Source organism: Schistocerca nitens, chromosome 9, assembly GCF_023898315.1.
Source record: "Schistocerca nitens isolate TAMUIC-IGC-003100 chromosome 9, iqSchNite1.1, whole genome shotgun sequence".
Classification (NCBI taxonomy): Eukaryota; Metazoa; Arthropoda; class Insecta; order Orthoptera; family Acrididae; genus Schistocerca; species Schistocerca nitens.
The window spans coordinates 496,552,363-496,568,986 of NC_064622.1; the positions used below are offsets into that span (position 1 = coordinate 496,552,363).

Here is a 16,624-nt window from a genome sequence, read left to right on the forward strand (position 1 = left end):
GTTGATAACAGCTCGTTTTGATCATTTTCAAGGCTAATCGGTATGGAACGTCAAGTAGACAAAAATGAACACTTAAGACTGTGAATTTAATTGAGAATCTACTGGTGCAGAAACCACAAGAAGTATTTACTATGTGTATGGAAGGGAACATAGTGGAAGCCTTCTCTTTAGGATGAAAATTGCCTGAATAAGTTGATCCATAATAGTCATTGCCAAATGACACAGGAATTGACACAAATTATGGAATGCAATCACACGGCCATTATGCACCATTTGCAGAAGGACCATTGAAAAAATGTACTAATAACTATGTTTGTCCTTTGCCGGGCCATTACTACGTGGCTTAAGAGGGATTATCTATATGTAAAACTGAAGAAGAGGAAGGAATGGCTTGAAAATCAAACAACACTTGTAGAGGATGGTGCACACATTCAAAAAATAATGTGCCAAGCTTTCTGTGGAACCAGACAAAAATCCTTAATTACAAATTGCTACCTAATAATGAAACAATAAGAGCTGCCACCTGTATTGAACAGCTGAGATGACTCGCTGTTGCTATTGAAAAGGAAACTCTCATTAAACTCATGTTCTCTCTCCACAAAAAACCACTCCCGAGTATGGTCAGGATTGCCATGGGTGTAATGGCTGAATGACACACACACACACACACACACACACACACACACACACACACACACACACACACACACAACTTCCAGGAAAAAGTGTTTCATGATGAAGCTTCTCTTAGCAACTGTCTAATAGATTTCTTAAATTCGAAGGAGACGTTACAATTTCTGTTTGAACATTGACAGACAGTCATTGACAAAGATGATGCTGATTGCATCACCAAGTATTGTATCACTCTTGTTATTGTATGTTGTATTACCGTATTTACGCAAGTCTAGTGAACACTTTTTTCTTTTTACCATACGAAGTACTCAAAATTGGGGTGTGCATAAGATTTGATGGCGCATTAGATTTGAGTACAAACTTGAATCATTCACTGGTATTTCTTACTGGTAGCAAAACGTTTATTAAACTCTAGCAGGAAAATACAGGAATGGTATCTGTGAATTAAAGTAAGGAAGACATAAATTGAGTAGGAAGTTATCGAGTTCAGAGCTGGTATACACACACATAAAAAAACGTTTTGCATCAGCCCGGTTCCAAGACTCTGGAAGATAGATGTTGACTGTGGATATTGTATCACAGACACAATCCCTTTGAGTGTTCAGAGATGTCACTAAACCCACCCAAAGATGTAAACAACCATGTATGAGCAGCACCTATTAGATGGAGGGGGTTTGACTGCTTATCAGTTCATCATTCCACCAAGAAGGAAGTACACAGCTCGTGTTGTTTATAGTTCAACCATGCCTATACGGTGAATACCAGTTCGATCCCACCATCACGCCACCGCCTAGTACTGCCCCAGTTCGGAAATATTGTAGATCTGGAGCTGATGCACAGAGCAGTCTGAGTTGTAGTGGGGAGGTGACCCGTGTTTACAGTTAGTGATTTTGCTGTTTCCTCTTCGTTTCTTGCTCTTATGCCAAATGGAAACAAATCGTGTTTTTGTGACCGGGTACTATCAAGTGAATTAAAATACATTCACATAATTACGGAAGGCTAAAATACGTTGCTAGTTTCAGATTTTATTTTATTTCGACCTTTCTAACAGTCGAGCATTAATCACCTTGCAGAACAATTAAGTTATTTTTGTCAGTTTGCTAAAGATATGTGGCTTTTATTAATCTTTTCCGCAGAGGTAGTAAATTTATTTGAAACGAAGTGTTTATTCCACACTACTGGCTAGTTTCAACTGTTCGCTGCATTTCAAGTGCATGTTTTCATGCTCTAGCACATACAGCATTATGCCATAATAAAGAACCAAACACGAGATAAACTGGTACTCCACGAAAGTTTACATTCGAATCTGGGCATAAACTACGTGATCAGAAGTATCCTGACACCCCCAAAAACATACATTTTTCATATTAGGTGCATTGTGTTGCCAGCTACTGCATATCAGCTACGTCAGTAGTCATTAGACAACGTGAGAGAGCAAAATGGGGTGCTCCGCAGAACTCACAGACTTCGAACGTGGTCAGGTGATTGGGTGTCACTTGTGTCATATGTCTATACGCGAGATTTCCACACTCCTGAACATCCCTAGGTCCACTGTTTTTGATGTGATAGTGAAGTGGAAACATGAAGGGCCACACATAGCACAAAAGCGTACCGGCCGACCTCGTCTGTTGACTGACAGAGACTGCTGTCAGTTGAAGACAGTCGTAATGTGTAATAGGCAGACATCTATCCAGACCATCACACAGGAAATCCAAACTGCATCAGGATCCACTGCAGGTACTATGACACTTAAGCGGGAGGTGAGAAAACTGGATTTCGTGCTTGAGCGGCTGCTCATAAGCCACATACCATGCCGGCAAATGCCAAACGATGCCTAGCTTCATGTAAGGAGCGTAAACATTGGACAATTGAACAGTGGAAAAAGTTGTGTGCAGTGACAAATCACAGTACAAAATGTGGTGATCTGCCAGCGTATGTAGTGCCAACAGTAAAATTTGGAGGCGGTGGTGTTATTGTGTGGTCATGTTTTTCATGGAGGGGGCTTGCACCCCTTCTTGTTTTGGGTGGCACCTTCTTGCTTCCCACTTTTGAGCAATTCGGGGATGGCGATTGCATCTTTCAACATGATCGAGCAGCTGTTCATAATGCACGGCCTGTAGCGGAGTGGTTACACGACAATAACATCCCTGTAGTGGACTGGCCTGCACAGACTCCTGACTTCAATCCTATAGAACACCATTGGGATGTTTTGGTATGCCGACATCGTGCCAGGCCTCACTGACCAACATTGATACCTTTCCTCAGTGCAGCACTCCGAGAAAAATGGGCTGCCATTCCCCAAGAAACCTTCCATCACATGATTGAACGTATGCCTGCGAGATTGGAAGCTGTTATCAAGGCTAAGGTTGGATCAACACCATATAGAATTCCATCATTACCGATGGAGGGCACCACGAAGTTGTAAGTCATTTTCAGCCAGGTGTCCGGATGCTTTTGATCACATAGTGTACGAATGTACACTGTAAGCCGAATTATGCATTTTACTATGGTTCACGAAATTCCATTGTTCTTGGAGTATCATCTAATGTCTTGTTCTTTTTATGGCATAATTTTAGATCTTTTAATGTTTTACACATATGAACATACGGGCTTGCAGCGTGATCGTAGCTGCGCAAGCGCGGTGACGCCATTATCTGGTGCTCTCTGGCAACTGCTGAAATGAACCTATTTCTGATAGGTAGCCGGAAAATATTGCGAGTGGTTGTTCGAAAAGCTTTACTTACAAAGTGAATTTCCTTTTATGCAAGATGAACTCTGTGCGAGAATGTATGATGAATTTCTTAACAGAGCGTTTGACTCTCATTTAAAAATAAATTCTTTGAGAGACCATTTAGAAGAATTTTGAGCCAAGAAGATTAAAGATTAATGTCGTTGTTAAAAATTTTACTGGCACATTTGTGTGATGTATCTTAAAGTGTAAAATGTGCAAAAAAGTTCAACATTGTATGTGAAATATTAACTTTTCTTGTGGCTTATTTATCTTAGAGACACAATATTTTGTGTGAAAGCTTCTTTTTTTCTTGCAGTAACACTGTGTACATTAAGTTAAACCATTAACTTTTCTTGTTTGTGTGTTTGTGCTACTTCATATTGATGTGCTATTGGCTGACTACATCACGTGTCCTATGCTCTGCATATCCACTGTCATCGGCTGGTGAGATCATGTGCATCGATATCTCAATTTTAATGCTTCAGAAAGTAATATGCGGTGTTTAGTGGAATTCGAATTTATACTTTCGTAATACGAAAATATGCAATGTACACGTTCCTGCACATCAAAAATCTTTCCAAAACATGCACATTACATTTGACGGCGCATTAGATTCCCATAAATATGGTATAATGTAGTATATTTTATATTAATAAAATAAAATCAATCGTGGCATTGTAAAAATGACTGAAACTTATACACTGGTGTCCAAATTAAAGCAACAGATAGAAATTTTGCAAAATTGCCACAAAACAGTATAAAAGGGTAATGGTTAAGTACAAACAATGGAAAGAATACAGAATGTAAACAATTGCAACATGCATAACAGTGATAAAAATGTTCATTTTTTCCAATATAATGGATTTGCACACACGTTTCGATAACTGGTTATTGTGCTCAGTATGGGGTGTGACCACCTCTGGCAGCAGTACAGGGCTGACAGCAGTAGGACATGCTGTAAATGATGTCATCAATCTCATTTTGAGGCAATAATGGCCATTCTTCCAACAGGCTTGGAGAGTGGTTGGTGGATGCTGATGTGACAGATTGTCTCCATAATGCATCTCAGACATGATCTGTGGGATTCAAATTGGGAGAGCGAGCAGACCACACTCTGTGTGCAGTATCTTCCATTTCCAAGAAAACCTCAACTACGCGTGCTCTGTGATGTCGAGCATTTTCGTCCATCAATACGAAGTTGGTCCCACGGCACCTCGCAACAACCACACGTGATGTCACAAGATCTCAACACAATACATGCCGATCCACCCATACAATTTCTGGAAGAGATGTTAAAGTGATCTTCATAATCCCTGCCCGCACCATAAGGGATCCTCATAGATATCGGTCTCTTTCCACAATGTTTGGGTTTTGAAATCATGCTCTGTGCTCCCTACAGATGGTAATCCAAGAATTACTCTTCAGACCAAATTGGGTCTCATCTGTGGAAAGAACATTGACTCATTGTGTGAACATCCAGGTGGCTTGTTGACGACTCCATTGTAGATGCTCCCTTTTGTGAAGATGTATCAGAGTTACGCATAATGCAAGTCTCCAACAATATACGCATAATGCAGGTCTCCAACAAGAAATACCACTCTGCCGAAGCCTTCTGTATCCTATTTGCCTCAATACAACACACCCAGTGGGTGCTGCAAGGTCAGATGCCAGTTGCTGTGCAGTACTAAAGCAGTACCATCATGCACTTACAGCTGAAAATGGTACTCTGTTTCTGATGTCACAAGTGATTGGCCATTCCCTGGTCTATTTCTGATGTCACAAGTGATTGGCCATTCCCTGGTCTGTTTCTGATGTCACAAGTGATTGACCATGCCCTGGTCTTCCGGATACAGTTTTGGTCTCTATGAACCGTCGTCACATCTGAGAAACAACGGAATGATTCAAATTAACCCATTGGGCCACATCAGTCTGAGTCAATCCTGTTTCCATTCTTCCTACGGCCCTCCAGCACAAAGAGTATTGTAGGCATCTCTGTGCTGTACTGAATCATCTCTGACTGTGTACACAGTGATTGTGAATGTGGGAGTACCCAGCAAATGCTACCCCATTTGATAGCTACCCCGACTTTATTGTTGGCATGATTGTCCGTTGACTGGAATGCTGCCTTATGTGCAGAACACGATCGTATGGACAAATGCTGACAGTTTGTATGATTATATCAACTAGATACAGGACTGAGAAATAGTGGTCTGTTGCTTTAATTTTTATGCCACTGTATTTAACTCTTATACTTCAGCATTGCACAACTACAGAGAGAATGAATGTTGGAACAGGAAGTGAGATTCCAATACTGTTTACATGTACATTTATGGAATTTTGTCTCCTGAAGGAAAGTACTGCCCAGCCAATCTGCGTGTAATTATAATTTTCTCAAGTGAACTTTCTTTTTAAACAATACTTTAGTATTATTCAGTAACAATTTGAACAAAATCTCTTTGCTTCAGAACCTGGTCCAGCACCATCTTGGTTACATTCTCGCAGTGTTCCTACCAGTGTTCTCAACGACTTGGGGCGACAGCGTAAAGTTTCAAATGCCAGTCAGGATGTTGTGAGGCCAACAGCCACTTCCAATAGGCTGTCACCAAGTAAACGCACCAATGACATGCCACAACTTAATTCATCAACAGCTTTGAGTGCCCCCAAAGCAGTGCACAAACAAAGCATTCAGAAAGGTAAAATTTTTGTCTGGTGGTATACATGTAATGAAAAGGAAAGTTACCACTCACCATATAGCGGAGATGCTGAGTCGCAGATAGGCACAACAAAAAGACTGTTCCAAATAAAGCTTTCGTCTTGTAAGGCCTTCGTCAAAAATATGCGTATTTTTGACAAAGGCCTTACAGGCCAAAAGCTTTATTTGGAACAGTCTTTTTGTTGTGCCTATCTGTAACTCAGCATCTCCACTGTATGGTGAGTGGCAACTTTCCTTTTCATAATGTGGTTACATTCCATCCTCGATTTTCCATTGTTCGTAGCATACATGTAATTTGCTTTATAATTACTATGAAGGGTGTTTCTGGTACATTTCTGTTTTATGCCTCTGTGGTTGTTGCTTTATACATAATACTTATTTTATTTGGGGAATGGCATTATATAACATTGTAAACTGCAGTTTAAACAACAGCCTACAGTGTTATATAACGTCATTTCTAAAGTCAGAGCTGTGGAACACAATGTACAAAAAAAATTTTTAATTCAGGCTATTGTTGGCTTTTAATTTAATTCTCTGCACTGATTACTGCAATTTCATCAGTGTTTTCCTAGATAGTATACACAACATAATGAGGGATAATAACAAGTAATCTTCATGGGTAGCAAAATCAATATCAAAATTTAGCATTTTCCTAATTTTGAAATCTTGTATATTAAGAGACAATGCCTTTATGTTGCTTCTTTTTTTATGCAGGTAAGGGAATGTTCACTTTTCTGCAGTCTTTTCTCTACTGAGGGTTAAGGAATAGGATTACTGAATACTTCTTGTGATACTGTCAAATATTCTCGCAGTTGAGATGGTGGGCAGTATAATTCTGCTATTAGATCTTAGGGTTGTCTCCACGTACATTTGTCTGCTACTGCAGTAACTTCCATTGCACACACAGTAATTTTGATAATGTGTTCATTGTCTTTGTTGATGAGTGAACGTCTGACTGGTGAAACAGTGATGATGGCAAACCAACGAATGGCAAGAAATTGACCAACGTTGATAAAAATTTTATGTTCATCACTAAGTGGACACCAATTTCTTATCCATAGTTTCCTCTGCTTCATTTCACGTGATAATGTTACAATTCAATAATTATAGGTAATTATTGGTTACATATATAAACAATGAATCTGATCATGGAATAGTGGTAATAGACCTTTTGGAAAGTAATTTAGTCTCATGACTGGATCATCATAAACTTCTCTATATTAGAGAACATATCCATGATATTTTGTCAATAGTGAGCTGAAAATTACAAATATTAGGTAGTTTAGATTAAACTGGCTTTGTGTCAGTAACAGAAATGTGACTCGGCTGAAGCAATTCTATGTGGACGTCAAAAGAACCTCATGTCTAGATATGCGTCACAAATACAGAATAATTATACTGATTAGGCAGCATGAAGACGTTATGAGAGCAGCACCAAAAAAAGGCCTTAGGAGGATATAGAATAACAGCACATATTTTAGAAGGTAAGAAAGCAAAGGTTACTGAGAGAATAGTACAATATTCTGCAGACATTGTGGGCACAGGAACAAATAAGCAGAGGAGCAGAAACCAGTGACTACAATTGTTGCTGTAAGCAGCTAAAATAATGAAGGGATTGTAAAACCTATAAAGGGATTTCACTGTCTAGTGTGTTGCACATTACTTCCATTAAAATATTTAAGACGGGGCATATTTTGGAGAAGTATAGTGAGTTAAAGCCATTATGGTAACTGTTATCTGAAGGAACGTGAGAAATCAAGAATTAAGTGCACATGTTCATAGAGTATTCTCTCTCTCTCTCTCTCTCTCTCTCTCTCTCTCTCTCTCTCTCACACACACACACACACACACACACACACACAAAGTAATTGAATATGTGTAGATTCATTGTAGTTATTTTCCGTCTTAATTTTTGTATCTAGGCTTTGGATTGGGATTAGTAAAGTTGCAAGGCAGAAATGTAATTTCTTGTGTAATAGATAAAACATTTCACCAAAATTCCAGTAGTCATTAAATTAAAATAATTAATGAAACAACTGTATTTCATATTGGGTTTGAGGTTAAACAATTTTGTTACTATCACCACTTTCCTTAGATGGTGGAAACATATTTCTGTTGGTGCACCTTCATTTGGTTTGAATAAAATGTCTGAAGGATATTTGCACTCTGCAGTACAATAATAATTTGTTAGTGCAGAGTTTTTTTGTATATTTGAAATATGCTGTAAACAGGCCCAGATCACGGGGGAGAAGGGGGGGGGGTGGGATACCTGCCCCGGGTGGTAGTTTCAGGGGGCACCAAATTTATATTCTTGAAGGAAAAAACCTTGTTTCACAAAGCACGTAGCATCCAGCATGCGTTGGTCTATCAATTATTCATATGATTTTGAAATGCATCCCAGTTGGTTTTTGAACATTTTTTAACACAGTCTAAGAATCATAAGTTGATTTTTGAATGTGTGCATAGTGTATGTGATGCCTCTGCCATGTGAGTCCTCGTTGCATCTAGAAATTAAAAAAAAAGTTCCCCCAGACAAAAGGGTTGAGCTGAGAAAATAAACTCGAATGGATGGATGCCAATCGGTGTTGGTTTATGTGGTTGATTGAGTGTGCAAATGATCAGTGTTGTTATAATAATTAGCGAAATTCATAGATTTAGACTATGATGGTGGAAATAAAAGACAAACAGGAATAATAGGTAAGAAAGATTATATATTTCTTCTCAGTGTATCCAAGACAATGAACTCTTGACAGAAAATTTTTGCCAGATCACTGCGCTACTAGTTATGCAGTCTCTGGTTAGCAGGTGCGTTAAGTTCTACTTCGGAGTAACATAGAAAATGTGTTGTACGAATGCGTACAGTGACACCTAACCAGAGAATATGTTGGGAGTTACTGAAGTTAACCAGCCAATAAGTTTTGACAGTGGCAGGAACCATTACAGAATGAGTGATGACAAGATTTTTTGTTAGAATGGGGCAGGAGAAGAAATGGGGACATCACTCAAATTATACAGATGAACATGATCATCTCAATTTTATATGAAAATTTGGTACTATTACTTTCAGATCTCATGCTTGAGAAACTGGAGCGTATGAATGAAATTTGGAACTATTTCCTAATGTAAAACTTTTTCCTTGTGGTAGGCCTAATAGGCATTTGATATTGGTAAATCATGAATTATGTTCTGTTGTGTTATTTATGTAAATGAGGTGCATAAAAATGACAATTTGTGCCAAAACAGTCTCGCTTATTTGGCACGTGTTACAACTGCTGCAATATTAAGAAGGCCTGTTTCAGTTAACTAGTAGACAGTGATGAAATAGATGCAGTCAAATCAAGGAACCACACCAATTTTTGGTACTATTCGTATTAAAAGCTTTTTCAGTATTAGACAACAACATTTTGGGTTTTCAAGTAGCAAAACGTTTGATGAAGTTTAATAAGATAATAGATTCTTTTGCAGAAAGGAAAGCACGGCATGTAAAGCTGTAGCAAGATTAAAGAGAAAAAAATGCTGGGACACAAGAACTGAAGAAATGTGTACTGTCTTGCTTGCCTCTTCTCTTTACTGTTTTTGTTTCCTGTATTTAATTTTATGTCACACAAAAGAGAAAATTATTAGATAATAGACAATAAAGAGTGCAAATTTTCTGAGGGATTCTGATTCTCCTGGTCACAAGAGATATTCTCCCAGTCATAAATAATCCCACCCAGCATTAATTGTGAGTTATTTTTTAAAGGGGGTAGGATGTCAAGGACGTCGTGAATATAGTTTTGATGGCTTCCACTACAAAAGACACACGTTTGAATTCCACAGAGGGAAGTACAGTGACATGCAACAGAAGAATGCTGTGTGAAGAGGCATGGCATGGGGTGGCATGGCACTGCACTTCGGCACACTTAAGATCGAATAACGTGTCTTACATTTCCTTGAACATATATGTTGTATACATCAAACTCTTCAGAAATATGTTTGCTACGTAATGAACACAGTTTCGAAATATCAGTCTACTCTACCCCCCCCCCCCCTGCGGGTTCGGAGGTTAGAATAGGTCCGCGGTACTCCTGCCTGTCGTAAGAGGCAACTGAATGGAGTCTCAAACGTTTCAGCCTATATGTGATTGTCCCCTCTTGGGTTTGACCTCCATATTTCCAAATTCTTCTGAAGAGCGAGCCAATTGGGGAAGGGCACCTTACATGGTGCATTGTGACCATCGTGCATTGAGACCTTTAGCCATCTTTCTCGTCGTCGCATTGCCGTCCCCTCGTTCTCCATCTCTTGGCCAGGATTCATTCCTGGGTGCGATTTCCACCTTGCAGTGTTGCTTTTTGCAGAGACGACAACCATGGGCTTCCTTGCACCTGATATCCAGCACGGTAACCAGTCCATTGTGGTGGGGCCGCCATGTACCCTGTTGGTTGTAGCCCCGTGACAACACAGGGATCGCTCTGCTCATGCCTGCGCCGTTAACTCCCCATGTATGCCAAGGAGTAGATGCCTATCTCCATGGGGCATCGGGACTCACGGCAGTGGCCATCCTGCCAGGTGGCCCTTGCTGAGGCAGGGTGGCAACCGTGGGGAGGGCCCTTGGTCAGAATGAGTGGCATCAGGGTATATGACCCGCAATGAAGGTTTCCGGTGATGCGAACCTCCGCCCTCTATGGCTATCGGGGTTATTATAGGAACCGGGCAGCTTATGAGAGGGTATCTGGTGGCGTCTGCATCTACGTCCTTCACTCCCTTTAGAGCGAGTCTGTCCCTCTACAAACACCTTTAGAGGCTGTCGCTGTTAAGGTGTGAACTCCTCGGGCTGTTACTGTCTGCACTGTCTATCTTCCACCGGATGGTGATGCCCCGCAGCATGTCCTGGCTGCACTGATAGCCCAATTGCCGCCACCTTTTCTGTTACTGGGCGACTTCAGTGCCCATAACCCTGTGTAGGGTGGATCAGTTGCAGCAGGCCGAGGCAGCATCGTTGAGCAAGTATTGAAATATTGTAACAGCTCGACCTTTCTCTTTTAAATAATGGTGCATTCTCACATTTCAATGTGGCGCATGGCATGTACTCCGCCATCGACCTTTCTATCTGCAGCCCTAGCCTATTACCATCTGTCCACTGGAGTGTGCATAACGATTTGTGCGGTAGTGACTGCTTTCTGTCACTGCCACTGCCACAGTGTCACTATTCTGGGTGCCCCTACAGATGGGCCATGAATAAGGCCGACGGGGACTTGTTCACCACCATTGCCACTATTGAACCTCTTCCCAATGACTCCATTGAAGTGGTTGTTCACTCGACCACCACCAGCATCGTTACTGCCACAGAATCTGCCATTCCCTGCTCTTCCGGGTCCCCTTGGCGGAGGACTGTGCCTTGGTGGTCGCCCGAGATCGCTGAGGCGATTAAAGATCGTAGGCAGGCACTCCAGCGTCACAAGCGGCATCCCTCATTGGAACACCTCATAATCTTTAAACAGCTCTGTGCGCGAGCTCACCAACTCATTCGCCAATGCAAGCAGGACTGCTGGGAGAGGTATGTCTCCACCATTGGCCTCCGTACCTCTCCATCGCAGGTTTGGGCCAAGATTAGGCGACTCTTTGGCTATCAGACCCCTGTCAGCGTACCTGCACTTTCACTGAATGGAGCAGTCTGTACTGACTTCAACACAATTGCAAACCGCTTAGTGGAGTGTTTTGCTCAGAGTTCCGCTTCTGCGAATTACCGACTGGCCTTCTGCTCCCTGAAAGAGCGGTTGGAACGTCAGAGCCTTTCCTTTCACACGTGCCACCCTGAATCGTACAATGCTCTGTTCAGTGACTGGGAATTCCAAAGTGCCCTAGCCGCTTGCCCTGGTACGGTTCCCGGGCCAGATTGCATCTACTGTCAGATGCTCAAACAACTCTCGGTGGACAGCCAGCGACACCTCCTAGACCTTTTCAACCGTATCAGGGTTGAGGGTGAGTTCCCGTTGCAATGGCGGGAAAGCATCGTAATACCCGTGTTGAAACCTGGCAAGAACCCGCTGGAGGTGGACAGCCACTGCCCCATTAGCCTCATCAACATTCTGTGCTAGTTGCTCGAACGCATGGTGAGCCGTAGGTTGAGTTGGCTACTTGAGTCTCGGGGCCTTCTGGCTCTGTCTCAGGGTGGGTTCCGTAAGGGCCACTCTGCCGCCAATAATCTGGTGTGCCTGGAGACTGCCATCCGACAGCATCTGGTCACCGTCTTTTTCGACATGCGGAAGGCATACAATACGACATGGCGACATCACATCCTCTCTACGCTTCTTGTTTGGGGTCTTTGGGGTCTGCCCCCGATTTTCATACAAAATTTTCTGTCACTTCGTTCCTTCCGTGTGCAAGTTGCGGCCTCCCATAGTTCCCCCGATTTCAGGAGAATGGGGTACCGCAAGGATCTGCCTTAAGTGTCTGCCTCTTTTTGATTACAATTAATGGGCTAGCAGCCGCGGTGGTAACATCTGTCTCATCTTCCTTGTATGCTGATGACTTCTGCCTATACTATAGTGCCACCAGCATTGCAGCTGCTGACAGCAGCTGCAGGGCGCTATCCGAAAGGCGCAGTCTTGGGCAATAGTGCAGGGCTTCCAATTTTCAGCTGCCAAGACCTGCGTTATGCATTTCTGCTGGCGACGCACTGTTCACCCTGAGCCACGTCTTTATCTTGACGGTGAACCTCTTGCTGTGGTGGAGACGCATCAGTTTTTGGTGTTGGTTTTCGATACCCGGTTGACTTGGCTGCCTCATATTAAGCAGCTTAAGCAAACGTGCTGGAGGCATCTTAATGCTCTTTGTTGCTTGAGTCACACCAGCAGGGATGGCGATCGGTCTAACCTTCTATGGTTGTACCAGGCGTTAATACCGTCCCGTCTAGATTATGGGAGCCTGGCTTATGGTTCAGCATCCCCTTCCCCATTGCCTTTGCTGGACCCCATCCTTCACAGAGGGATCTGACTCGCCACTGGAGTTTTCCGGACAAGTCCTGTCAACAGCATACTTGTGGAGGCAGGTGACCCTCCATTGCAGATGTAGCACCAATGATTACTGGCCGCTTATGATACACACATTTGTAGCTTGCCCAGGCATCCCAATTGTCGTCTACTGTTCCCTCAGTCGGTCATCCACCTTCCGGAATGGTGGCTCCGGTCAGGGTGTATGATCACAGTTCGCATCAGAGCTCTTCTCTCTGGGCTTGAGGTTTTCCATCTTCACCTCTTTTCTGGGCCCCTATGCGTATACCCCTGTGGTGTGTGCCCCGCCCATGCCTTGGCTCGATTTAGCACAGGGCCCCGAAGGCCTCAGTCCCTCCTGGGGCCCTACGCCGTCGCTTTCTTTCAATCCTTGCTGCATTTCAAGGCTCTGACGTCATCTATACTGACGGTTCAATGGTTGCTGGTCGTGTCGGTTTTGCTCTTACTCTAGGGGATCATTATGAACAACACTAATTGCCGGCTGGCTGCAGTGTTTTCACTGCCAAGCTGGTCGCCATTTCTCGCGCTCTAGAGTATATCCGCTCCTGCTCAGGTGAGTCCTTTGTTAGCTGTAGTGACTCCCTGAGCAGTTTACGAGCTATCGATCAGTGTTTCTCTCACTCTCGTCTGGTGACGGCTATCCAGGAGTCCTTCCATACTTGTGCCCATTGCGGCCACTCTGTGGTCTTTCTGTGGACCCCGTGTCATGTAGGCTTCCTGGGAAATGAACGTGTTGACACGCTGGCCAAACAGGCTGTCGGTGCACCAGCCTTGGAGATTGGCCTTTCTGAGAGTGACCTCAGGTCAGTTTTGCGGCAGAAGGTACAGTACTTCGCAGCTGGGGTGAAGAATGGTGTACCTTTCCTTCATCCAACAAGCTTCGGACCATCAAGGAGGCTACCGGTAAGTGGTGCTCCTACTTGCTGGTCTCTCGCAAGGACTCTGTTGTCCTCTGCCGGCTGCACATTGGCCATACCTGGATAACGCACTGCTATTTATTGCGCCGTGACGACCCACCTTTATGTCGCTGCGGGTCAGCTTTTTGACTGGTCCACATTTTGTTGGACTGCCCACTCTTAACTCTGCTCAGGCAGACGTTTGCGCTGCCTGATACTCCTCCTGCACTTTTATCAGATGACGCTGCGATGGCAGATTTAGTTTTGAATTTTATTCATGCAGGGGGTTTGTCCCCCTTTTTTTTTTTTAGTCTGGCCTTTGGCCTGCGATTTTAGACCGGGGTTTTTAGTGCGTTTCTTGGTGGTTGGCTTTTCCCTTTTTTCTATGGTCAGCCAGCCGGTCACACTCTGTGTGATTTTAATTCCTTTTCTCTGGTCTCTGTCAGTGCCTTGCTTGTCCTGTGTTGTCTCTTGTCATCTCCATTGTTTGTTTTTATTCCTTGTGGGGGTTTCAAGTTCATGGAAAAAGGGACCGATGGCCCTAGTAGTCTGGTTCCTTCAATCCCACAAACCAACCCCGCCCCCCCCCTCCCGCATGAGGCTGCATTGGTGGGTGGATGGGGCACCACTTTCAAGTTTTTGCCCCGGTTTGGAAATATCGTAGATCTGGGGATGCCTGTAGAACACTGTCCAGCTTCACTAATAGTGTTCCTAATTTTGAAATTGTCTGTGTCAGCATTGATGAAAGTGCCACTTTACTGAACTAGTCTGAAAGTTAACCAAAAGTAGTCTCTAGACATAATATAACTGACCAATGGATGTCCAAAGTACTCCCACAGGGTCTATAATCAATTGAAATTCCCAGTTTTTCTGCCTTTGAACAGCCATGGTAATGAGTCATCCTCTTTGTTAAAATGAAAAGTACTCCACCTATAAAAAGAACTGGGGAATAATAGGACTAACTATAGGATACCACTCTCGTATAATGTGTTGCGACCTGGGGAGATGGGGACCCTTTGTGTGCAGGAGGCTGAGCACGGAGTGTGGGAGAGTGGGAGAGTGGGCCAGAGTACACACAGAGGCATTAGTGACACAGCAGTATTTTCTAAAGTATATCCGTATGTTGGAAGGTGGTCTGGTACATGCGTGAGCCACAAGGAAGTGTTGATACGTCCTGTTGTAGACTGCCCATCTTGCGTCTAGGTCGAGATGACTGACTGTGGTGCAGGAGGTTGATTGTCGTGAAGACTAGGCCCTGGTCATCCACCACAAATCAACTGAGACTGCTGCAGATGTTCACGAATTGGCTAGGGAGCTGGTCAGAAGTGCCACACTTGGACGGTGTAGAGACGACAGCTTGTAGATATCCATGATTGACCCTTAGTGGAGGAAGGCTAATGCATGGCTGTGGTTTGTCCGATTAGCTGTGTCTCGATCTTTAAGTTGGCAAGTGTGTAGCAGGTGGACCACCATTAGCTTTTTGTAGTTTCGCTGAAACTCGATATACCGTCATTCTCTCTGGTTCTAGGACAGAACAACGGCACGACTGCACGTGTATTTGAGCTCTAAAAGCCTCATTATTTGAAGAGCCTAGCCTGCATTGGAGGTTCAAGCTCACCACAATGGTTCAGTAATTACTCTGTGTCGCTGAGCTCAGGTTTTTCTGCAGCATTTGACTATTGCAGTGGAGCACTGTATGCAACCTCATTTGGAGGTTGTGTGGCGATGCTTGCCTGGTGCGTCCACTATATTGACGGTGTGCCGTGTTGATATTCTGATTGGCATATTGGCCGAGACTAGCCACCTCAACTCTGAGCTTGGTGGGTAGAACCTTAAAAAAAATTAGGCATGTACACAGAAATTATTCTGTGGCATAACAACAGGAACATACACTGGACTTTGAACCAGCAACATCTGCACTTGAAAACATGCGCAAATTCTCCAACAACTTTCAGCGTCCAAAGAAAGAACAGGTAGAAGTTCAGCTGCGTGTCAACACATCTGCAGTCAACATGCAACTGAGATGCAGAGCATCTAAATACATCTGAAGTGCATGGCATTGGGTGCGATGGTGCAAGCAAATACATCTGTGACACTGGAAGTTTTAAACACACCCTTAACACATGGGGGCAAGGTACTCTGCAGTGTTAATACATCCACAGCAGTCTCAGGATTAACTGCTCAGGCAGAAGGAGGTCTTAATAACATATATGATTGTCAAACTGCCTATTGGCTTCTGTCTCGGGTTCTTCGGCCGACGTTCATCTAATGATTTTTCTGACGTTTCGCCAGCACGAGTGGCTGGCATTGTCAAAGCTTCACCCTCCATTGCCTCCATTGCAATGGAGGGTGAAGCTTTGACAATGCCAGCCACTCGTGCTGGCGAAACGTCAGAAAAATCATTAGATGAACGTCGGCCGAAGAACCCGAGACAGAAGCCAATAGGCAGTTTGTCAACAAGTGGCCACGAAAGCCTCAACAATTTTATATATGATTGTGCCGTTTCAACTGCATCAAGAAGTAAAAATGCATCTTCAATGTAAACTGATATTACTTTGATGTAGATAAAGCTACTTCATCAAAAATGGCGAAAGATTTTGGGGGGGGGGGGGGGGGGGTTGTGGAGAGGTTTTCTTGACTACTGATATTAACGTGGAGA

The 16,624-nt window shown here is 43.3% G+C and overlaps 1 protein-coding gene across 3 annotated transcripts in view; it reads left to right on the forward strand.

The window, feature by feature from the left end:
- Window positions 1-16,624, forward strand: part of LOC126203673 (TRAF-type zinc finger domain-containing protein 1-like) — a 63,607-nt gene that overhangs the window by 27,235 nt on the left and 19,748 nt on the right. For all 3 annotated transcript variants that reach the window (XM_049938037.1, XM_049938038.1, XM_049938039.1), the window contains one exon: window positions 5,830-6,057. In XM_049938037.1, coding sequence (XP_049793994.1) covers window positions 5,830-6,057 — 228 coding nt within the window. The remainder of the gene's footprint in view (window positions 1-5,829; window positions 6,058-16,624) is intronic.